Below are 25,889 nucleotides of genomic sequence, written 5' to 3'. Positions count from 1 at the left end.
TCGTGCCACTCTTGTGGATGAGTTCGTCATGTCCTTGTTTGAACTTGATTCCGTTGGCGGTAGCTGCTTTTACCGAGAATATCTCTCGTGGGTAAGATGGTATCAGGAGCTTGGCCTTCACCACTTTCCCAGCGTGATTCACCAGGTTCACCTCTGCGTCGCCCCTTTTGATCGCCACGCCACTTGTCCTGGTGCCATCCGCCAACTCGATGAAGTGCTTCTCTGGCTGAAACGTGTCGTCGAACTTCTTGAATTTGTGTATGTCCGTTATTATGTGTGACGTTGCTCCGGTGTCCACCATCAGCCCTTTGTGCTTGGAACCGGCTAGCTGGACGTCGCTTGCTTTGAAGGCATATGCGTGTTCCTCTTCATCGTCACTTTCTTCATCGACCGCTTGCTTTGCGTTGTCTTGCCTTTTACTCCTGCAGGTTGCATCTGTGTGTGTGGAGCTCTTGCAGTATCCACACCATTTCACTTGTCTCTGGCGCTCGCCACGCTGACATGCCCGGGCGAAGTGTCCCTTCTCTCCGCAGTTGAAGCACGTGGCGTCGAATCCTGTAGTCCTCTCTCTCCCTCGGCCGTCGGAGGCACTCGCTCTCATCACGTTGTCCTCTGTGTCAGCACGATACTTTTCGGTGTCCCCGAAACTTCTGAGCTTTGTCTTTCATAATTCGTAATTTCTCTCGTCTCCATCAAAGCACAGTCTAGACCATCTGCTTCCTCCTACTTCACGCCTGGGCCCATAACCTGTTGACGGTGTGGAAGCCATGAGCTCAGACAAGTGTGTTCCATTGCGGTGTTCCATTTCCCACCTCATCTATTGGACTCCCTACTTTTACCTGGATGGTTCTTTTATTAAAGAAATCCATAATCCAGATAAAAACATTACCTCTAATTCAAAAGCCCCTCCTTCCATATCATATCATATGCTTTTTCTACATCAAAGAAAACTTCACGCATTTTGTAACTTTCAGGCACTGACATTTTGATGCCTAAATGCTATTTATTCAGCCCTAACCGCCCAATTTCTTTTTTTTCCAGACCAGTGTGATAACCCTCCCAATCTGGCAACCCTGGAGATCACATGACAGTAATTTTTGACGTTGCGCGAAATATATCCTGAAACTTCGATTAACGTTGGTGAGAGAAGTTTTTTGGGTTGTGGACAAGCTTGTCTAACGATATTAGCCAAACCCCAACGAGTGTTTTCATTCTCTGATTTCGTGTTGTTTTTCCACCATTAGGATGAACTGCGCTAGCTAGCTGTCTTTCTCTGAGGAAGGTCTACCAGCTTGCTCGTATCTTTGTTCTGTTCTGTTCTTTTTGTTTGTTTGTTGAGGTTTGTATTATAATTAGAATTATTATACGGTTTTGGTTCACTTACAGTTAGTTTTATATCTGGTTAAATGCATACTAATGTTACAGACCTGGCCAGGGGCAGGATGTCGAAGAGGAAGAGCACTCTTGAAACCCCCCGGAAACGGGCTCGGACCGCGGAGCCGGAACCTGAGGATGCCAGTGGCACAGTGGACTTCAGCCTACCATTGCCATCTACATCCCTGCAGGTAGGTGACAGTGACGTTATGTTTTCCACCATGAGGAGCACTCTCGGTTCTCAGATTGTACTTATACATTACTGACATAAACTATTGTTTAATTAATTAATGCTAAAAAACTATTCGTTTTAAGGGGTACTGGCTTTATGTCAGATACAATGAGTAGAGTAAAATAATCACCTGGAGTTCATATGTTAGCCTACATGTTGAGCAATAAGCAGTTTTGACTATTCTTCTCTCTGTTTTGTTATAAGTCATCTGGAGATGTGGGTATTATCGAGAGCATCACCCTGAAGAACTTCATGTGTCACTCTCTGCTGGGACCTTTCACCTTCGGACCCAATATCAATTTTGTTGTTGGCAACAACGGGAGTGAGTTTATCATTTGCTCCCATGACGGCATTGTTGTCCATCCTGAATGTCACAACAAGACGCTTTTCGTATTTTCTCTCCACCTACTATTGTATTGCATGTTTCTGTGTTTGTATTACTTTCTTGTAATCCCACACTGATTGGTTTGATTGCTTGCGTTGTGTGTCCTCTGTGTTGCACCATTTGTTTTTAATATATTGTTTTTAAACTGACAGGTGGAAAGAGTGCCATTCTCACTGCCCTTATAGTTGCCCTGGGTGGAAAAGCACAGACCACAGACAGAGGATCCTCCCTGAAATGTTTTGTGAAAGAAGGAGAAAGGTAACTTTCTCACCCGGTCATCAGTACTAAATCAGTACTAACCCTAAATCTCTCAGAAGCACTAATAGGGCTTTCACACCGCCAAGGAATCGCGTTCGCGAACCACGTCTGGAACCGGCAGGTAGATTTTTTCATAGAAAATAGTGTTTATTTCAGATACTGTAGTGTAGTGGAAGATATTATCCTCATTTTCCGTGAAGTAGCTGCCATCTAGTTGTGACATTTTTGTTTATCCCGCCCCTTCATCACCCATCGTTGATGACGTGGATAGTTCTGGTTACACTGGTATGAACGCAGGCTGGTTCACCAGACAGCACCAAGGTTCGGAGGTTTCAGAACGCAAACGGGAACGGTTCCTTGCCGGTGTGAAAGCCCTATCAGAGGGGCTGGCTAATCTCTGCAGCCTTCTTCCTCCACGAAGCTGAGAGGCAATATATCTTGGCTTATCATTGAGGCATTGAGCTTTTGCCTGTTCGGTTCTGGTGGGCGTCACAGCGGTGCTTTGAATTGGCAAAATATCTGATGCGACATTGCTGCTGCTTGTCCCCCACTGGGAGTGTTTCTTTGTGCTTGAAGAGCATATGATTTCTCATGGGAGCGTGCACTGATAGAAGAGCTTGATATCACTTAATTTGCATTGCACATGGAATTCATCAGTTTGGTGAAAATACTTCCAAACTTTCTGCGTTTCAGCATATCATTTAAAACCTTCTAATAAGCCTGTCCATGATAAGGAACCTAATGTATCATGATGTCATGTAGATGAACTATCCTTTTAAACATTCACCCATAACTGGCAACTGTCCAAGTTGAATCACTGCCTTGGGTTTTTTCAGTCATACAGTAGGTCACCTGAGCTGCAATGGTGTTGCGTAACATCATATCCACACCATCACACTTGCTAAGAAAAGCGTGCCTCTTTGGGGTGCCATGTTTATAATGCACGATCATATTGAAAATGCCTAATGGCGCTTTTCCATTACAGGGCCAGGCCGGGCCAGCCCGGGCTGGCCTGCTTCTTTGGCGCTTTTCCATATGTCGGTCCGGGTCGGGTCAGGTCAGGTCGGGTCGCTTCTTTAGCTACCCTTCGATACCAGGGTCTACATTTTTAGATCCGGATCTTTTTGCCAGGCTGCGTGTGACGTGTGACGCTGCACACCGTTGATTGGTCAATGGAAATCGTCATCCCATGTTCATAGATTTCTTCACTAACCGCCATCTTGAAATACCACATTCGCTCTTGGAAAATGTCACTACAGTTTCTGTAATAGCTTATTAATAAAGATTCGAAAAATTATGCTGACCATCATATTATCTTAGTTTAATGTCATTTCAATGCATCATAGAACTTTTATTTACAACAAGCATAACACAAAAATCGCTATTATGCACCGTCTTTGCCTGTGAATAACACCGGCTGTGGAGGTGGTACAAACACAATACTCCTTTGCTAACTTCACCATCGGTCTACGGTCATTTTGAGCCCTTAACCACCGCGCTGACACCCCGAGAAGTTATGCTTTTAACCTGTCCTCTCCCCTATCCGGACACGTTTGAATTGTTATCCTAACCCACGGTAAACCGAAGTTATTAACCCGCAAAGGGCACCGTGTTTGTCCGTGAATAACACGGCACACAATGATACTACAGTTCATAAAGCAGACAAGTGAAGGCAGTGGTTTTAAGGGTTCAAAAAACATGACTTTATTATGTGTACATAGCTTCCTCTCTCTCTTTCTCTTTCTCTCCCCAAAAAATCACGGTTAGTAATATACCACATGCCGAGGGATTGGGACACAGTTGTGATACTGACACCAAACAGATGTGATACACTTCTGTACTCGGAGTTGGTCGCCAATTTCCACAGTGCCATCGCTACTCTTTTGTTGAGGGGGACACACAAACGGAAGGCTGTGTCTCGTCTCTCCATGGCTGGTCGAAGTTTATGGCACAGATACATGAATGTTTCCTCCGACATTCTGAAGTTCTGTACCTACAGAGCTTCGGTGAAATCAGGGACCACGAAATCCCACCACTCGTTAGCTCTGTTGATGGCCCACGCTGACGGGGCGCTGCGAAGATTTCGCAAAAAATGAAGCATCTGGAATAGATCAGAGATAATGTGTTTTGTAAATTCGGAATAAACCCAAACCAGTCATATACTAGAAATAGCCGTGAAGGATAACAAAACCCACCTGTGTTTGTTGTTTACGCCGACGATCAAAGCCAACATTGTCGCTCCTTACGATAGCCCACATAAGTTTCTTTCTCTTTTCAGCATTCCTCTGTCTTCTGTCTTCTCTCTCGCCAAATCGTTTCCTCTCTCTCCCTCTCTCTCTTTCTCTCCAAAAAACCATGGTTAATAATATACCACATGCCGAGGGAAAGGCATAGGATAGCTGCAAGTTCCTCCATGTCGCTGTTGTTGTGGCTGTGTTGTGTCTCGTGAAAATATACGTCACCACCATGGCGCGCTGTTATGACGCGTAACTCCGCCTACTATCGCCTACTCCTCCTACTATTTACGGGTCTGTTGTGTATAGTGGAAAACCAGAACTGATCAAAAGCGGGCTGAACCGACCTGAGCCGAACCGGGCTGGGCTGCTGATGGAAAAGCGCCATTAGTCAGCATCAGAAGCTCTATTAGTCCTAATAGGTCTGGCATTTAGGGTCGCCGTCAATTTGTAACCACCAAAAAAGGCTTGATGTCACAAAATAACAACACCTTTTTTACATAGTGTCCTTGAAATAGGGCATCTTAATTGTGTGAAAAAAAAAAAAAAGCTTACCCTGTTTTGTCATCTTCTCTTTTTCCAGCTCTGCCGATGTTTCCATCACACTGCGGAACAGGGGGAAAGACGCCCACAAACCCGAGTTGTTTGGCTCGGCCATCATTGTGGACCTCAAGATAACCCGCGAGGGTCTGAGGACTTACAAAATCAAGAACAAAAGTGGTAAATGTCCCAAAAATGTAGGGATACACCTCTTCAGTCTGTGCATCTTTCATTCAAGCACGCATTTGAAGTCACTGGATATATGCTTGTAACTTCAGTGTGAATCTTTCCTTTAAATCAATGCACCAAGCTTGTGAGTAGCACAGGGTTAATTTGGGATAGTGTGGCCCGGGGTGGTCCAGTGGTCTAGCACCACGGCCTACAGTGCACACATTATGTCCATGTCGGCATGGGTTTGAATCCGGCCTGTGCCCTGCTGGCATACCCTCTCCTTACTTTCCTCTGTATCTTCACTATCTCTATCCAATAAAAATGACATATCAGAGTGCGATTGCCCCACTCAGAAAAAATATAACCATTCATTTGGGATAGTAATGCATTCCACACGTTCATTTACTGAAAATCAGATGTAACTTTTACACTGGGTTCTGACTTGCAGGTCAGGTGGTCTCCACGAAAAAGGAGGAGCTCATGAACATTCTGGATACCTTCAACATCCAGGTACTGGATCAACATCACCTGCTACCTTCCTATTATAATGTGTTGAAATTATTTGATGACGCTGTATCACTGACACTGGAGTCGATGAGTATTTATTTTACACGTTACAAATATTTTTGTTGTTGTTCTTTTTCTTTTCCCATAAGGTGGACAATCCTCTAACTATCTTAACTCAAGAGATGAGCAAGCATTTTCTGCATTCCAAAGGTGAAGGGGACAAGTACAAGGTATGACCCAAAGCCCTCAGTAATAGTAATACCACTGACATGTTAAGATATCCAATGCAAATGTTATAGCAGTGTGAAATGCAAATGTTTTGTTACGGGTAGAAGACTTCCTAGGTTTTTTACCACTGGATTTCAAGAGATTGAAATGAGAACAGAGGCGTATTCCATCAACGTCGCTAAAGGAAAATCCAGGCTTATTTTTGAGTCTTGCAAGCTTTTCAAAATAAGCCTGGATTTAAAAAGAAATCTTGCGAGATGTACCAAAATAAGCCTGGATTTTCCTTTAGCAATAGAAAACTGCCGTTACATAGTTAGGGTGGAATCTGGTGTGGGAATCTATTTCTTATCAACAAAAAGAGTACTGACAAATGACTGCAAACTTCTAAAAGCTTTATTTTAATGCTGCAGCAGGGAGCACAGTTAAGTCACACTAGGTAAGCACGCCCCAGGTGTCCCCATGAGCATCAGTGGCATGCCCCCTTACACAATTAGTTTGCATGTACACTATTAATGTTACAACAGGATATACAAAACGGGTCAGATGATCCCCAAGATGCTGAAGCTACAAGACTCTTCATATCAGCAGTTATGATGTCAGCAGTTATGATACTAGGCTGAGGGGTAACATCAACACTCTTGAACAATCTCCAAATAAGGACACTGCGCATCTCAAGGACATGTGTTTTGCACACAACCCTTCCATTCAGCATGCTTCCGCATACAATGGGGAATTACAGCAGTAGAACAGTTCAGTGCAAATACAGTACAGGTCACAGTAATTTAAGTTAACCCTTCCTGTGGTGACTTGATTTGTGTAAATCTTGCATTGATGTCAATGGGAAGTATGCGTGATGATCCAACTTAAGCGTGTGGATCTCTAGTTAGAGTCCCACTCTTGGTGATCTGATTGTGTTTTTGTCCCTAGTTCTTTCTGAAAGTCACACAGCTGGCACAGATGAAGGAGGATCTGAACTCCGCCATGGTGACTAAGAATGTCACCTTGACCACAATAGCAAAAAAAGAGGAGGTAGGCATTGTCTTGACTTGATTTATGATCGACTGTGTGTGTGTGTGTGTGTGTGTGTGTGTGTGTACGCTTATGTCTTTCCGCATCTCACACAGTCACCAATCCTTTCTCTCTCGTACATCTATTCATCAAAAATCAGCTTTGAATCTAAGCCACCAATTGGTCCTGATCAAATCAATGTTTCTTAACAAAAACACATTTGTGCCTGAGAGCTATTAACTGTGTTGACATTCCGTGTTGTCTGTGTGCTCCTGTGCTTCAGAACTTGGACGACCTCAGAAAGACGTATTTGGAAAAACAGGATACGTACGAAAGCCTGGCGTCGCTGGAAGACTTGCACACTAAACTGAACGAGCTGATGAACCAAATAGCCTGGGCTCGGGTGAGATCATAGACCTTCAATAGAAATATAGAGATAACTGAACAACTTAAACTCTAGTCCCACAATTTCAGATGGTGTTAGACTGGCTAATAAGCAACTACATCCCTATGATACTAACAATACTAAGAATAACATTTTATTTTCTGGTACCGAGACGATTTGCCAGAGAGAGAGAGAAATCTAGTAGTACACTATGCAAAATATGAGTGTCCAGTTCCTACTTAACAATAGAACAGCCATGGGTGGGTGAGTAAAATAAATGTTATATCTTTGCACTCGATAAAACAATTTTTGTGTAGGAGGCAGGCTAATTTACAAGCCGGCCAACTAGGGGTCGTTGTATGTAAATAGCAGCTTCCCGTTGTAAAGACTATGGTCATTTGACCCCAGAGGCGGTTCTTATAGTAGTTAAAAAAGGCACGGCTGTCCTAGTGTTCAGTGATTTCTTACTGACACCACTTGTGTCCCTCTGTGCCAGGTGACAGAGATTGAGAAGGAGGTGACGCCCCTGAAGGACAGGCTTGAATCATGGGAGAAGTCCACTGCCAAATACGATCAAAAAGTGGACGAATGGAAGGTAAGGTCGACCTCTTATTTACAGGCCAAAACCCTAAGACGAGTTATGGCTCCAAACCTGTGGTCCTACATTTCAACTTGGTCTGGCATTTTGATTAACCTTCCAGTTCAATATTCAAAACCTACAGTTATTGGTAGTATTTTCCATTATTTAGACCAAAAGTGATGGGTTGCCCTGTTGGTTTATGTTTTCTCATTGCCATTTTTCCCTCCACTGATTGTAATCGCTGGTGCTCTTGTTCACCTCAATTCCTGTCCAGGCCAAGGTGGTGGAGGCAGAGAGGAAGTACAAGGAGATCGAAGACCAGCTGGAGTCCATCATTGTGAGGGTGCAGGAGATGCAGCCCCAGCTGACTGAGCTGAGGAACGAGGCCCAGAAGAGCAGAAAGCTCTCCAACATCGCTGAGGTGAGCTTTAAACAACAACAACCACAACATAGAGCAACCACAACAACAACAACAACAACCAAAACAACAACAACACAGAGCAACAACAACAACCACATAGAGCAACCACAACAACAACAGCACAGAGCAACAACAACAACAACAACAACAACAACAACACAGCAACAACAACTGCCGTAACAAGACCAGAGCACAGAACGACCACAAGGGCTATGATAGCTGAGATGACCAGGGGGGTATTCCATGAACGCTGATAAAGGAAAATCCAGGCTTGTTTTGATAATTCGCGATAATTTCACTCGGAGTTCCGTTCCCTGAATGTGGCTGAAAGAAATTGCTATTGAGTTACCATGGCAATTTATGCCTCAGAACTAACCTGATGTGTGTTAAAAATGTCTTACAGGCGGAAACAAAATCCCGAAAGACAGTTCCGTCAAGAGACTCTTTGGAAACATTATGTCCGACCTTTTTAGATAGATTGATAGTTTGATAGATAGATAGAGAAAAAAGGTATAAATAGATAGGTATCTGTATCAGCTTGCATCAAAAATAGCAGAGCGGGGTGTCTGGCACAGGGGTTAAGGCAGCTAGCATTCAGATGGTTGCTGGTTCGATCCTTGCCTCAGGAGAGAGTGGTTGACTTTAATTTAATGTGTGGGGGCATTTAACATTTGGGGGTGCATTTAACAGAATCCTTCATGCAAATCGATTTACAATAAATACATCTGTCTAAGTAAGTGAATCATCTATCCATCAGTAATCATAAGAAATAATTATCTATGCCAAATTCAGGGGCCAGCTACAATGCTAGAAGAACATCATTACTAGTCAGAAAGGCTTCAAACACCATTGTAGTTATGTCAGGGGGATTATAACCCCCATCTTAAAAGAACACTATGATCTGACGGCAGCAGTTAATACCACTCAATGTCACTCAATGCCATCCCGATGATCTGATCCTGCATAGCATGCTGCTAATATAACCACAGTAGTGAATGTTCATTTATGAAAAAATGTAAATAAAACAATTAGGGGCTAGTAGTACGTACGTATTTAATCTGTCAGAAAATGTTTTGCCAAGCCATTTCCCTCGCCTCGTTAATTGTGGCAATATTGCCCTTTTTTACTTCTTAATCTTCGTCTTCATAAAGCTCCATAAGTAGAGTGCTGCGCTGTCATTTTCCAGTCATAGTATCTTCTTTTCGTCAATCGTCTGTTCTGGGCTGCTTATTACTACTAAAGCCAGGATTTTTATAAACCAGAACTGAGTTACCATTTACGAGACAAGCCGGAACTGGATTATTGGAACGAGTTGAGTCTTAAATCACAATCGAGATTAGCTTGAACCAGGCTTTTTCAACGAATCGCTGATGTAGTTATCAACGTACGTGGAATACCCCCTAGGGCTATGATCGTTGAGATGAGAGCACTGTAATATGCGTAACCATAACCCAAGCTGTAACTAGCCATTAGGATCCATCCGTAGCTTATGACTATACTACAAATCCCTTGAACTACAACCTTAAGAACTACAATAGATTAAACAAGACCTTTGGGGGTTTCTATCAACACACAGGAGTTGGCCCTCTCTTGTTCGCTTGATCGTCTTAGTTGTTGTGACTCTTTCCCAGACCAGTGTGCACAGATCCAAGACCAACCTAAGAGACCTGGAGAACGACAAGGATCAGCTCTCCAGGAGAATTGATGAGCTCAAATTGAGGTAGCACTTCCACCCCCCCGTTCTCCTTTACCTTTCACACATTCTTCCTTTAACTGATACCACTTTCTTTCAGACTGATTACAAGTATAAGTCTTACTTTTGGGTACTTGCCAATACCAAATACTGTTACCGAGTACTTAATAATAATACCACTACAGTTCTAACAATGACATTGAAAACATATATTAATATATAATTATAACTATAATATTTTAGCTGGTAATAGACAAGCTAGTCTGACATTGTCAGAATTAATCTATTGTCTATTGCCTTCAAATCACTTCATAAAATAAAGTAAACAGGCTGTTGATGTACTTTTTCACAATGTGAAACAGCTTCAGTAATACCATCATTGTGCCGTAATACCATTGTTAATGCTCAAACTTTGTGGCCGTTTCTATGCTAATAACAGAGTAGCTTGTAGTAAGAAAATGTGTTTAGAAAGTGTTTTCCTATTTTTCTTCATACAAAATAGTGTATATTTATTTCAGACACTCTAGTGAAAGATATCTTAATTTCCAGTAGGGGTGTAACGGTACACGTATTCGTACCGACATTTAAACATATATATATATATCTTAAAAAAAAAAAGAATGTTATCATATTTTTTTGTATTATGGTTTCCAAATTAATCTTAATTCATATACAGTATATTATGTTTGGTGAATGTTTACCCTGCTGTACCAGGAATCTGCGGGAGAGTAATTTGGCATAACACCGTAAAGTGGTATCAGGGGGATGTATCGTATCACAGTTTTACGAATACGAGTTTTACGAATATGAGTACTGGTATCGGTATCGGTGCATCCCTACCTTTCACACATATTTTCTTATAATCATTCTTCTTGCTTTCAAAGTTTCTTTCATTTAATGTCATGGCATGGGGGGGAGGGGAATGACTGTGACTGACCACTTGGAATTTATCTTTCCAATTTCTCTTTTCTGTCTCCCTGTCACCCACCCCCAGTATCAGCCAGGCTTCGGAGACCCAGGTGCGTGCTGAGCGGATGGAGCGGCTACAGACGGAGCTGGACGCTCTCAGCGTCCAGGACTCCACCTTGGGACAGCAGATAGAACAGTTTCAGCTGGCTGTGGCCCGCGCCAAGGAGGAGCAAACCCGCATGTTGTGAGTATACCTCACAACGTGGTCCTCTGTGGTTCAGTTGGTAGAGCATGGTGTTAACAACGCTTAGGTTGGGGGTAGGGATGTCCCGATCCGATCCACGGCATTAAAGACGACATGAGTATTTGAATGTTGGTGCACCTCAAGAATGAGAATGTAACAGGAGAAGAGTGACTGATCAAACCACAACAACAAACGCTGCTAACAGCTAGCGGCTAACAGTGATACATAGCTACGAAAGTCTAACTGCGTTTTTATAACATCACAACATGCTGAGAGAACATCGACCCGCTAAAAACACATAACTACAATAATGGACCTATCGCTAAGCCACACCCCCTTTGAAAACTCAGACAAACAAACAACGCCTCACTGACAGTGACTGACTGACCGACCGCGACTGAATGACATTCACTGACTTACAATGGTGGGAGTTGGCACATTTCTGATTTACCACAGCAAGTAATAGACATGTTTTTTAAAGATGACAAGAATATTTAGTCTAGAAGCTTTTCACCATCAGATATTTGCAAGTTGTTTGTCCGAGTGTTCTGCCTGTTTTGACTTTTGCTGTGATATGATTGGACAATTTCTATTTTGGGGCGTGGCTTAGCGATAGGTCTATTAGATGAACACACTGTCCTTGCTTTTGCGCTCCACTATATTCGGCAACACCTGGACAATCGAAACACCTACGCCAGAGTCCTGTTTGTGGATTATAGTTCAGCCTTCAATACCAACATTCCTGACCTCCTCCACAATAAACTGGCCCAGCTGAATAGCCACCCCTCCATCTGTCAGTGGATTACTGACTTCCTCACCAACAGAAGACAGTATGTCAGGATGGGCCCTCACCTGTCTCAGCGCCGCACAGTTAACACCGGTGCTCCTCAGGACTGTGTGCTCTCCCCCTTGCTCTACTCCCTGTACACCAACGACTGTACCTCTGGTGACACATCTGTCAAGACCATCAAATATGCAGATGACACCACCACCATGGTTGGCCTCATCACTAATAATGACGAGACTGCCTACCGGAAGGAGGTCGGCCGCCTGGTGTCCTCGTCTGCAGCCAATAACCTGGAACTCAACAACACCAAGACAGTGGAGGTGATTATGGACTTCTGGAAAAAAACTCAACTCTCCACTGGTCATCAATAACTCCCCTGTCACAATAATGGATCAATTCAAGTTTCTGGGCACTACCATCTCCAACAAACTAAAATGTGATAACAACATCACCCATTTAGTTAAAAAAGGCCAGCAGCGTTTGTTCTCCCTCCGTCAGCTGAAGAGACTTCACATCAGTCGTCACATCCTGGTCCAGTTCTACAGGGCCGTCATAGAGAGCATCCTAACATCTTCCATCACTGTCTGGTATGACTCTGTGTCTGCTCGATCCAAGGCCAAGCTACAAAGAGTCGTACGGACAGCTGAGCGGATCATCAGCTGCCCCCTGCCTCCCATCACAGACCTCCATAGCTCCAGATCAGGCTGACCCCTCACATCCAGCTCACAGCTTGTTTGAATTACTCCCTTCTGGACAGCGGTACAGGGCCATCAGGTCAAAAACATCACGCCACTTGAACAGTTTCTTCCCCAAAGCCATAGCCCTCCTCAATAACTCCTGATCATTGCACCTTGCACTTTACATGTTCTTGCACTAAGTTGTACAGTATATTTGTTCACTCATATTGGTACTGTATATATTGTCTTGAGTATTGTTGTATTGTTGTCTTGCTGTTTGTATGTACTGTAGCTTGTTCAGCATGGAGAATACCAAGTCATGTTCCTAGTGCACTGCACATGGCGAATAAAGTTGAATTGAATTGAATTGAATTGAACACGTCCTAAAACGAAAGTATGTTTACAAGTCATTATCACTTACCGGTAGCCTACGGCAAACGAGAACAGTGAATCCAATTCACAAATGTAGTGATCGTTAAACGTGATCGTATATTATATTGAGTGGCTACTTTAAAACTTCAAGTTGCCTGTTATGAAAAAAAAATGAAAACCAGATGTTGTTGACACAATAAGTTTCACTTTTTGACCCCTTCGATTCTGCGACTGATTTAGGGTCTCACCAGCGGGTGTCACCAGGCTACACTTTAAAAAAGGGTGCTATAATTGCATGCCATTTGTAAGAGAAGATAAATAGAATAAAAACCTGAAGGCACTAAAACTAGAAATCAGACAGTAATTATTTATTTTTTTACAATGCTGAATGCTGCTAAATTGTTTTAACTTGGTCACTGAGTACTGCAGAGTACTGTTTTTGTTGCTTCAATAAAGGCTGGCAGTCTTTAATAGCCAACTGTTGTTGTGGACTATATAATGGGGAAGTATTTGTTATTATTCAGGAGTAAAAAAATAAATACAAATATCGGATTGATATCGGAATCGCAGATACCTGAAGCCCAGGTATCGGTATCGGTAGTGAAAAAGTGGGATCGGGACATCCCTAGTTGGGGATTTCATTCCCGCTGGGAACATATATACCTAAAAATGTATGCACTCACTGCAATGTAAGTCGCTTTGGACAAAAGCGTCAGCTAAATGGCATAAGAGGAAGAAGAGTATACTAACTTCGTCCCCAGGCTAGTGAGTATACTGAGTATTGAGGGAACAGGCTCCGCAATATATATCGCTGGGGGCTCCAATTTCACAAAGAGACATAACTGGGATTGAATACCGCAACTAGCGTTTGCCTGATGTGCAGTGCATTTTCATATTGTTTTACTTAACTTTGTGTAATCACCTACCTACAAACATATCAGAGATGGTCAGATGGTGCTGCGTGGCTTAATTGGTACCGTTAGAGCATGGCGCTAGAAATGCAGGGTTAGGGTTAGGAACTGAGACAGCTGAATGTTTGTCTGTCTCAACCTAGGACGGAGGAGCAGAACCTGAGGCAGTCTGTGGATGCCAACCGCAGGAACCTACGCACCATGGAGGGCAGTCGCTCGAACCGGCTGCGGCGCTTCGGGGAGAGAATGCCCGCCTTACTGGCTGACATAGATGATGCCCACAGGAGGGGCCAGTTCAGGAAGAAGCCACTGGGACCGCTGGGTAAAGCTCAATTTATACTTCTGCATCGAATTTACGCACGGCTACGCCGTAGCCTATGCAAGGGCTCTCCCAATTTATAGTTCGGCATAATAGCGATTTTTTTGTTATGCTTGTTGTAAAGAAAATGCATTGAAATTACATTAAACTAAGATATAAGATGGTTATCATAATTTTTCAAATCTTAATTAATAAGTAATTACAGAAAGAGTAAATGACATTTCTTAAGGCTTCCGCATTTAGGCCTCAGAGAGAGTCGGAATCATGCGCTACCAAGCGGACCAATCACAGGTCTTACGGTCTGCGTAGGTGTGCCGCGTAATTACATTTTTGGAGAGGTGCGCGTGAGCCTACGCAGGCTACGGCGTAGATTTTATGCAGAAGTATAAATTGGGCTTTAGAGTGTGTGTGTGTGTGTGGCTGTATGTGTGTGTGTGTGTGTGTGTGTGTGTGGCTCTGTGTGTTTGGCTGACTGTGTGTGTGTTTGGCTGTGTTCTTCTCTCTGTGTGTCTCTGACTCTGGCTCTTTCTGTCCCCATCTCACATCACCAGTCTTTTTTCTCTAGGTTTCCAAATATATTTACCACAAATACCATTTGGCATTCTCCCCAAAGAATGTAAGACTGGCGCTGCACCACGCTGTGAACTTGGTGGCACCACTATGTCGTTGTAAAATACAAAAGTGAAAGCGTTATGATGTTCCTCAATGAATTCAGTGTTTTTTTAGCTGTAGTTTTTGACTTGAATTAAACGCAAGTCGGGTTCTGATAAAGAAATCCAGCGCCACCTTGTTCATACATTATGTGACAGCAGCTGGTGAAACCGGGAAGAAGTCGGCAACCAATCAAATTGTTCAGACTTTTTTATTCTGAAAAATTTAAATAAATGTCAATGTTGTTGAAAATCAATGACACACTCGCTAGTCAAATCAAAACATTGCAATGCAATTATGCAATGGATTCGGTGAGTAATCCCCACTACTACCTAGTTAATTATAACACTACTTTACATTGTTAGCAGGCTCACAAAACAAGCTGTGTTAGTTGACTAGTGAGTGTGTAATTGATTTTCAACAAAGTTGACATTTATTTAACTTTTTCTGAATAAAAGTCAGAAAATTTTGATTGGTTGCTGACTTGTTCCCGGTTTCACCAGCTGCTGTCACATATGTCCTGGGAAGAACCCTGCCGTTCCTCTGTGTCTTACGCTAGATCTACAAATAGTTCTCTCTCTCTGTCTCATTCACATGGTCCACATGGCATCTTGGATGAAGAACAAGTTCTCTCTTCCTCTCCTGTCCTTCCTTCCCTCCCTCCAGGTTACCTTCTCCGTCTGAAGGACCCAGAGCTGGCCCTGGCAGTGGAGGCGTGTCTGAAGGCCCTGATGCTGGCTTTCACCTGTGACAACCATAAGGACGAGAGGGTGCTGCAGGGCCTGATGAACAGATACTACCCCGCAGACAGGGGGCCTAACATCATCACCGGCCAGTTCTTCCCCAACCAACACGACACCAGCAGGAGGTTGTTTTACCTGTTTGTGGCAACTTTTATTTGTGTAACGCACATTTCATACACCGATGCAATGGGCTTAACAGAAAGAAAGAAAGTTTATATGCAGTATATATTAATTACTCATGTAACCGTGTGTGTGTGTGTGTGTGTGTGTGTGTGTCTGTCTGTTATCTCTCCATGCATCCATCCGTCCAGGGAAGTCTACCACCCAGACTACCCTTCAGTACTGCAGGCCCTGGAGATAGAGGACCCAGTAGTGGCCAACTGCCTAATCGAGCAGAGGAGCATAGAGACCGTCCTGCTGATCAAGGTAAGAGCGTGGCACCACAGGCTTGGCAGCCACAGTTAAAGGGTTAGGTTACTATTATAATTCTGTGCAAACCAGCTATTATGTGTTATTAGTGTACATTTGTCAGGTTTTATCCTATGTTTTAATATGTTACTGTTGTTTTATCTCGACTGAGTACTAGTTTTTATTTGATTAAAGTATTTTTTTTTATTGTTGTCAGTCGCTTTGGACAAAGGTGTCTGCTAAATTCCCTAAATGTAAAAAACAAAACAAAAAATAAACTAAATGTTGGAAATCTGTTCCAAGTCACCCATGGGCCAGTAGTGACTGCAACTATGAATAGGGTCTCTTTATTTTGCTACAGGAACCGCAGGCTAAAGTTAGCTCACACCAACGCACAGGTGTGAAATGTGTCCCCCTACTTTAGCGAAGTGACAATTGCATTCTAAAATCAATTCATCTTAAAACCATATCCTCTGTGATGTTACTGACGTTGGCTTTTAGGAAGATAAGAAAAACCTTATTGTGTGTGTGTGTGCGTGTGTGTGTGTGTGTGTGTGTGTGTGTGTGTGTGTGTGTAGAATAGCGCAGAGGCTCGCAAGGTGATGCAGAGGAGACAGCCTCCTAGGAACTGCAGTCATGCCTTCTCGAAGGACGGAGATCAGATATACAACAACCGCTTCTATTCCTGTGATCAGAAGAGGGCCTCCTACCTCAGCGGAGACGTCGAGGAAGAAATCAGGTGTGTGTGTGTGTGTGTGTGTGTACGTGTACATTCATGACTGCATGTAACTCATACCATATTCGCAGATCTATTAGTTTTGAAGAGATCCCTCATACTTGTTCTCTCTGAGCCCCCATTTTTAATCTCTGCTTTACGTTTTCTCTCTCTCTCTCTATCCTCTTGACTCCCCCTTTTACCCACCCCATTTCTTCTTCTATCCCCCCCCCTTCCCTTACTCCGTCCCTCCCAAATGCCAGGCACCTGAGTGGGGAAATAGAGAACCAGGATGCCCACCTAGATCGCTTCCAGCAGCAGATGAAGCGGGTGGATGAGGACGTCAGGCAGAACCAGGGACTCCTAAAGAGGGCCTGTGATGACAGGAAGAAAGTTAAGGTACACCCACCTAATATATAACACTATCTGCCATTTAGCTGACACTATTATCCAAAGAGACTTACATTACAGTGAGTGCATACGTACATTTTTCAGTATATATGGTCTGGACTGGTTACTATAGCAACTTAATTCTTCCTTCTTCTAGCGTTATGGCTGCCAATGGCCCCTGGTCCGGGCATAGATAACTTTTTCTTGCGATGACTGATGGATAGATGATTCACTTTCTTGGACAAATTTATTTTTTGTAAGTCGCTTTGGATAAATCCATCTGCTAAATGCCAAAAATGTAAATGTAACATAAATTCTTTGTAACATCAAATAAAACACGTCCTCTCCAAATGATGTCGACCTCAGTTCTCCTTATGTCATCTTATCGCAAGACCTGAAACCTGTTGCTGCGGAAGAATTCTACAACCGTTTAACATCTGTCTTCCTTTTCCTGCAGTTAACGAGTCCCTGAACTCATTGAAGGATACATAGTCACTTGATTAGCACTTCTGCTCCTCCAGATAGGGAGCACTGTACTACTAACAGATTTTACACCATCTCATGATCCCATCTCCTTCTCCTCCTCTCTTTTCCTTCTCCTCTAGGATAAGTTCTGGAGACTGGAGATGGAGATGAGTGACTTGCAGAACGTGGAGGAGCCGCAGTCAGAGGACCTCAACCCACTGGTGGGTCGTAATGAACATCAGTGTCTGTTCTTATGACGTGTCTCAGATTGGATGGAACTCATGGACTTTCTCCACATCTCTTCTGTATTACACACACACACACACACACACACACTCCCCTATAGGAGGAAGAGCTGCAGGAGATCATTGTGAAGATCTCTGTGTCGCGTGCTGAGAAGGATGCCGCTTGCGTCCAGATGGCCCAGCTGAAGGCCTCCAGCGAGGAGGTGGAGCAGAGGTACAGACAGCACCAAGACACCATCACCGCTGTGACCGAGGAGGCCGAACCCATCACGGTCAGTTTAACCAACGCCTCTGAGCATTCTGGGAACATTTGTTCTCTAGAATGGCAGTAGAACAGGTGCTAGATCTGCTAAATCTGGACATTTCAGGCTGCATTCAGTGTGAAAGATGGTTTATAGCTTAGATTGCCTTTAATTGTGATGGATTAAGGTGTGTAAATTCTACAACTAGTTGAAGTGATACAGGATGTTTATATGATGTCAGCCTCTGGTTCTAAAATCTGCCAAAAACTGGCCCCGACATGTGCACCACACAGATACTAAACAGTCATAATATTGATATATGTTTTTTTGTTTTTTTCTGCTGGAATTGTAAAAAGGAAGGATGCAAGTTTTTAAAAGCATTAAACGAGAGATAAAAAAAATAAAAAAATATAAATGTAATCGAGAAGATCCAGCTTCAAACAGGTTTTTTAAAATGGCTCAGGAGGACTTTTACTAGATAAAGCTTCTAGTGATGTGTTGTAGACGGAAGGTGTTAATTCTAGTTAGATTACTATGAAAACACCTAAACCCTGAAAACATTGTTTCACCACGTTATCTATTGTGATATCTATATATCCACAAAAATATTGGATTTCAGTGATATCCTTCATGTCTCTTCCTTCATATTATGCTGCAACCAAATTGCCCAGCCATTGGACTACGGTATATGAAGGACTTCTCAATCATAATCTGAATGGCTTGTCCATCCCTCTGCGTTGTCAGGGGGAGCTGGTTAGGACAGACCAGGAGGTGGAGAAGAGCAAGCACCATAGGAAGCACTACGAGGAGAGACGCAAGGCCCACATCAACAGCATCCAGGCCCTCTGGACCAGCATTCAGGCCAAGGAGCAGGAGCTCTTGGTAGGACCAAGTATTTTACCTGTCAACATCACTTGTATAATACCGTCATAACTAGGGGTGGGAATCGCAAGGTAACTCACGTATCGATAACCGTACAATATATTGCCCCCCATATCGATAGTATCGCGGTACATTGATTCTGAGATAATCGATTTTGCGATAATCGATACATTGTAAGACAATTCATCAACGATACATCACAATATCTGTGTTAACTGGTATTTCATAACGTGGTTTCAGTGTTAGCAGCATTCGGCAGAAACCTTCATTTTCCACAACACTGTACAGGCGAAGGTTTTTGCAAATAAACCCAGCGATAGACTTGGCAGTAGTCTGAGCCCTCGGGCAGTTAAAGGGAAGCGTTGTTTTGAAATATAATCGTTCCAGACTTTAGATGTCGCATTAGTTTTTCCCCGCTTTGCGCCATTTCAGCCATTCATCTTCTTAATTTTGATAACATCACAACATGCTGATAGAACATCGACATGCTAGAAACACATAACTACACATAATTAGATGATCACACAGCCCCAAACACTAACACATCCCAAAACGGAAGTATTTACAAAAGTCTCCCTTACCAGTAGCCTATGGCAAACGAGAATAGTGAATCCAATCCACAAATTTGATCGTTAAACTGTTGTTTATTATATCGAGTGGGTACTTTAAAACCTTCGTGTTATGAAAAAAAAACTAGTCTGCGAATGGTTTATACCTAGGCTGCGCTCGTAAATTCGCTCTGGAAATCTGATCAGCAGTCATGGAATTCCTCTTGTCCAATCAAATTACTTAAAAGTTCTCTTTATGACGTTGAGCCCAGAGTGCCCTCCGGCGCTCTCAGAGCGAATTTACGAACGCAGCCCTAGACTGGCTTGCGTACCCCTTTACCTAGCTTCTACCCTGCTGCTATGCTGCTTCTATAACAGGATCATATCAGAGTCAGACGCAGGGTGAGACTTTCAAAATAAACCTTTTTAATGGCTTCTGTGTGCCTCCTCCTGAGCGTGTGTGTGTGTGTGTGTGTTTGTGTGTGTGTGTGTGTGTGTGTGTGCGGAGCCTGTGTGTGTTCGTCAAACACTTTAGTGGTTTCTAACTGTGTGTGTGTGCTTGTCATTCTCACTATTCTCCTGTTTTGCTGTGTGCATGCATACACCCCATTTGTATGTCTACTATATGTCTCTGTTCATCTCTGCCTCCAAACATTGTGTGCGCATGTGTGTGCTCCAGACCGCCGTAGAAATAGCTTCTGAGATCTGCCCTGAGCGGTTGGAGGTGCGACGCTCGGCCAGGAATCTGGACAGCGAGATCAGCCGCCTGAAGGTGAAGATCAGCACCCAGCAGGACCAGCAGGGAGACCGCGAGACGGTCACCAGGTAAACTACTGTTGACCCACCTGGGTAAACACCACCACTAGTGTGCCCTTGAGCAAGGCACTTAGCCCTCAGTTACTCCAGGGAGACTGTCCCTGTAACCTCCAATTTGTAAGTCACTTTGGAGAAACTGTCCACACAATGATGACGTCTCTCCTCCCTCCTCAGGCAATTCCATGAGGCCAAGCAGAGCTACAAGACCTTGGCCCGGGAGTTAAAGAGCCTCAACCGCTCCACCCAGATGATGGGCACTATCATAAACGAGAGGCTAACCACCTACACCAAACTGAGGACGTAGGTGGATCCCACAGACCGCATCTCTCTCTTCTTGTCCTATTAGATAACAGGATAGGATAGGGGAATGTCACACCGTGTTTCTATCAGACACAGGTATCAAGTCTGTTATGCCCTTTTCACACTGCTGAGTAGAGTTGGGTATCGTTTGGGTTTTATCCGATACTGGTTCCAAACCGATACTTTATAAACGGTACCGGTACCGAAACGCTACTTAAATCGGTACTTTTGATTTAAAAAATGTATATATATATAGCTCAGTGTTTCCTCCAGGATTTTTCACATTAGTGGCGGGGTGGTCACTTACGCGATATTCCGCGTGCACACGCATGAAACGCGCACACGCGTCAAGACGTAATTTCACCAAAAACTAGAGGGTGGCAAAAATAAAATAAAAAATAAATTGCGGTTAAGCCATTAATGCGGCGATGTTTTATATAGCAGGTGATCAAATACCAAGATATCCTGAGGCTACAGCTGCAGCAGAACGCGCATACAGCACTGAACATAGGTTACCGTATAATATACATGTGACTGACAGATATGCACACACACACACACACACACACACACACACACACACACACACACACACACACACACACACACACACACACAGTGAAAGATAATCAGCTCATCAAATATGAAGTACACAAGAGTACACACAGAACCGGGAACACGCATACAGCACTGAACAACATCCGTAGAATATAAACTGTCACATACATACACACACACACACACACACACACACACACACACACACACTCACACACACACACACTGAAAAGACATCAGCTCATCAATACGAAGTAGGCCTACAAGAGAGTACACGCCCAAAACCGGCTAACGTTACTCACTAACTGTTAAAAGTAAAATCACAGTGTGACAGTCAGATGGAGCATTTGGTATATTTGGTACATAACAAGGTATGCAAGGTAATACATATTATCAGCTGAGAAAACCAACTTTTACCTTTGATGACACCGACATGAGCCTTGTTTTCCCGTACCTCCGCCGTTCTGTTCGTGAGGATTTTAGAGGCAATAGATTATTTTTGCCCCACGCATATTGCCCTGTAATTAGACCATGTGACCACAGCTCCCTTGTGTCTCTTATTGTCCAAATGTTCCCTGAATTTTAGCTGCTTGTTTTTCCAGCATGTAAATCCGTTGTCAATAAAAATTCGACTCACCTTCTTTTCCCCTGCCAATACTGTGTCGTTGCTAAAGTGATGGAGAGAGGGACAGGGAGAGGGATTTCCTGAAATCCAAATTTCCCGCTAAATTCGGACCAATCACAAAACTGTTTTGCAAGCGCGTTGCCTTGCGCGTGTTGAGAGCGGTTCAGTCTCGACTTCAGTGCGAACACAAACCAAGAGGAGGTGCAACATTGTAACATATTGTAACTTACTACTCCCTAAATCGGAACGAAATGTAGGTCTGAAAGCGGGCCTAAATCTAGCTTCAATCTGCTTTTTTACTGTTCTCCGGTCATAATACCTCGCTGCCTTTCTCGTTGCGCAGCCTGAGGAGAAAACGTTGACTTAAGCCTGATTTATACTCCTGCGTCGAATTTACGCGCGGCTACGCCGTAGCCTACGCGAGAGCTCTCCAAGTTTATAGTTCTACGTTGGTCCGCGGACCGCGTCGCGTTGGTCGGTGTACTCATAGCGGCATAATAGCGATCAAAAAACTTATTTTTTTATGCTTGTTGTAAAGAAAATGTCTAATGCATTGAAATGACAGTAAACTATCATACATTTTCAAATCTTTATTAATAAGTAATTACAGAAAAAGTAAATGACATTTCTGTCATGACTTCCGCATTTACGAGAGTCGGAATGTGACGCTACCAAGCGGACCAATCATAGTTCTTATAGATAACTTAACATTAAATATGTCTATCATAAATATAATTTAAACCCAACGAACAGCCATGGGGCTCCCTGTAACTAATCATTTATTTCTAAATAAACAGGATTGTACATCTCGTAAATGTGAATCGCGCTCAGGAAGGCTGTGCCTGACGCTTCCATAGGGCGCTCCGTTGGAACGGTGTACTCAAAGCGGCATAATAGCGATCTTTTTGTTGTTATGCTTGTTGTAAATAAAAGTTATATGATACATTGAAATGACATTAAACTAAGATAATACGATGGTTATCATAATTTTTCAAATATTTATTAATGAGTAATTACAGAAAAGGTAAATGACATTTCTGTCATGGCTTCCGCATTTTGGTCTACGAGAGAGTCGGAATCATGTGCTACCAAGCGGACCAATCACAGAGCTTACGGTTGCGTAGAAACTGACGCGTTCTTAAATTTTTGGAGATGTGCACGTCAACCTACGCCGTAGGCAAGGCGGGCCCACGCGGGACTACGCAAGGCTACAGCGTTGATTTTACGCAGAAGTCTAAATCGGCCTTTAGTGGACTGAATCAATTAGTGGCGGAGAAAACTTATTTGTGGCGGCCCATAGAGGAAACACTGTAGCTATATAATAACACGGTCGACAACATTAAACAGCTTTTTACTTTTTTATTGCTGAGGCACAACTCTTTGTCACTCAACTGCTCAGCTCCTCACCACTACACGCACTGAGTGGAACTTTAACGGGCGGTTGACTGTTGCATGTAACGTCCGTTTCGGACACCAGGGGGCGAGAGAGAGGAACCGAAACGAGGAACCAAAATCTCTGTTGCAATTCGGTTCGGTAGGTACCGAATGTAAAGTAAGCGGTACCATACCGTTACCGGTTTTCGGTACCCAACCCTACTGCTGAACCCAAGCTAAGTTAAACTGAGCAGAGCCAAGCGGTTCAGGTCGTCACAAAAGTGTAAAAAGCGCATAACAGTCTCGTAGAGGTCACTGGGTGGTGCTGCAGGCAAGCATAAGGTCCTGTATCAAATTTGAATTTGATATTGAATTCAATTGTCGCTCGCCTCTCTCCAGGTTACTGTCATTACGCTGTCAGCACTCCTTTGACGACATGCTATCACAGAGAGGCTCCACAGGAAGAATGGAGTTCGACCACAATAATGAAACCCTGACCATCGAGGTAAGGACAAGCCACAGCTCCTTCATGTATTTGCCAGCCTACAGTTTATGAACTATATACTGTATATAGATAGATGGATAGATCTCTCTCCCTCTCTATACATAGATCACTAAATAAACTCCTTCTCTTCACTCTCCCGCTCCCTCCCTCCCTTTCTCTCTCTCTCAGGTCCAGCCAGGTCAAGGTGACAAGGCGGCCTTGAGTGACATGCGGTCCCTGTCCGGAGGAGAACGCTCCTTCTACACTGTCTGTTTCCTCCTCTCCCTTTGGACCATCGCCGAAGCCCCCTTCCGCTGCCTTGATGAATTTGACGTCTACATGGTGACATTTTACATTCATGAAATTAACTGGCTTTTAAGTCTTGACCCATTTATCTTGTGTATTTGTGAGAAAAGTATGTGACTACATTTGAAATGGGACTAACTGACTGTAACTGTAATTAACTGTACATAGCTCATAACTGTGTATACCTCTAAACTGCCATACTGTACCTATCACTGTTCTTATATCACTATTTGCACTTCTGGTTAGATGCTAAACTGCATTTCGTTGTCTGGTACTTGTAATCAATGACAATAAAGTTGAATCTGATCTAATGTAACTGATCTAAAGTGTCTTTGGCACTTTTTAGGACATGGTGAACCGGAGGATATCCATGGACATGATGCTGATGATCGCCAACAGCCAGCCCTTCCGCCAGTTCATATTCCTCACCCCGCAAACCATGAGGTACTGTCACGTCCCATTACCGTATTTTCCGGACTATATGTCGCTCCGGAGTATAAGTCGCACCAGTAAAAAAATACACCATGAAGAAAAAAACACATATAAGTCGCACTGGACTATAAGTCGCATTTATTTAGACATTTATTTCACAAAATCCAAGACCAAGAACAAACATTTAATCTGGAAAAGCAAGTTATTCAACTACACAATAGCACACAGAACAACAGGCTGAATAGGTGTCCGGTATGTTAATGTGACACATTAACAGTTATTCAGCTACACAATAGCATAAAGAACATACCTGGGAGGCTGAATAGGCTAAATTAACATAACAAGCCAGCTAGTCCAACAAGCAAGTTACCAGTAAACAAGTTCACCAAGCTCCTGTTAATGTTTCAGTTAATTTCTTCAGTGGTACAGGAGCAGCATATAGTTGTCACAAGTCCAGAGCGCCCTCTCGCGGCTGTAGACGGTAATGTAAAACTATGAAAAAAAGTGTGACTTATAGTCCGGAAAATACGGTACATTTGTTTGTTTGTTTTTCTTCTGTCATCACATCTCTTGACAATTTTGGGTTTTGAATTGCCTCAAAGAAGTTAAAGAATGTAAACAATTATATATTTTAACATCAAGAAGATCCATATCTGGGGTGTAGCTAGGCTAATTTAGCATGAGGGCATTGTTTAGCTAGGCTAATTTAGCATGAGAGCACAATGTAGCTAGGCTAATTTAGCATAAGGGTATTGTTTAGCTAGGCTAATTTAGCATGAGAGCACAATTTTGCTAGGCTAATTTAGCATGAGAGCACAATGTAGATAGGCTTATTTAGCATAAGGGCATTGTTTAGCTAGGCTAATTTAGCATAAGAGCATTATGTAACTAGACTAATTTAGCATGAGAGCACAATGTAGCTAGGCTCATTTAGCAAAATGTGGTTAAATGGCTGGTTTGTCTTCCCCTAGTTCACTCCCAGTGAACAAGATGATCCAAATCATCCGCCTGAAAGACCCTGACCGTGGTCAAACCACACTGCCATTTGGCCAGAGGAACCAGGAAGAGGAAGACTGAATGTTAATGTTAATGTTAATGTATATAGTTGTTTATGTTAGTTTGTCTACCTCTGTGTATGTGCGAGTGGGCTCTACATGTACATGGTGAGGAGGAGTGTCAGATTATTTCCAAATATATCCGTCCTAATTTCAGTGACATTTTGAGGGTATGTGGAAGAAACAAGTTTACCTGGGAACCTACCAAATCCTGGACTCCATTTTGTTCATGTTTACCAAGTTACCTGTTAGGTGTGAAAGACATCATTAGTTAAAAGGTGAGCTTCAGATTTAGATAGAAATCTGCACAGACGTGAGATAATGCAATATTTTACATAGTAAACAATGGAGGGGTTGTACAATATTTTAAGTGATACACAAAACTAAATGTACTTGTGGGATTTAGGGTCGGGTT

General features: G+C 43.1%; 1 protein-coding gene across 1 annotated transcript; it reads left to right on the top strand.

Annotated features, from left to right (window-relative positions):
- Positions 1-1,442: 1,442 nt before the first annotated feature.
- LOC308149780 (structural maintenance of chromosomes protein 6-like) lies at positions 1,443-25,496 on the top strand (the record flags this gene model as incomplete). The annotated part of the gene is made up of 26 exons (XM_080522670.1): positions 1,443-1,565; positions 1,811-1,928; positions 2,144-2,249; positions 5,067-5,203; positions 5,643-5,704; positions 5,851-5,931; positions 6,857-6,958; positions 7,221-7,340; positions 7,819-7,917; positions 8,177-8,323; positions 9,955-10,043; positions 11,011-11,169; positions 14,060-14,238; positions 15,553-15,754; positions 15,941-16,055; positions 16,616-16,776; positions 17,016-17,151; positions 17,748-17,828; positions 18,008-18,124; positions 18,839-18,976; positions 20,204-20,349; positions 20,515-20,640; positions 23,597-23,702; positions 23,871-24,023; positions 24,334-24,431; positions 25,391-25,496. The coding sequence occupies 26 exons, from the start codon at positions 1,443-1,445 to the stop codon at positions 25,494-25,496; spliced, it is 3,207 nt and encodes a 1,068-aa protein (XP_080378796.1).
- Positions 25,497-25,889: the final 393 nt, after the last annotated feature.

The sequence above is a fragment of the Nansenia antarctica genome (assembly GCF_963989245.1).
Source record: "Nansenia antarctica genome assembly, chromosome: 2".
NCBI lineage: Eukaryota > Metazoa > Chordata > Actinopteri > Argentiniformes > Microstomatidae > Nansenia > Nansenia antarctica.
Note: the sequence above shows the minus strand (reverse complement) of the source record. Positions and strands in the feature narration are given on the sequence as shown.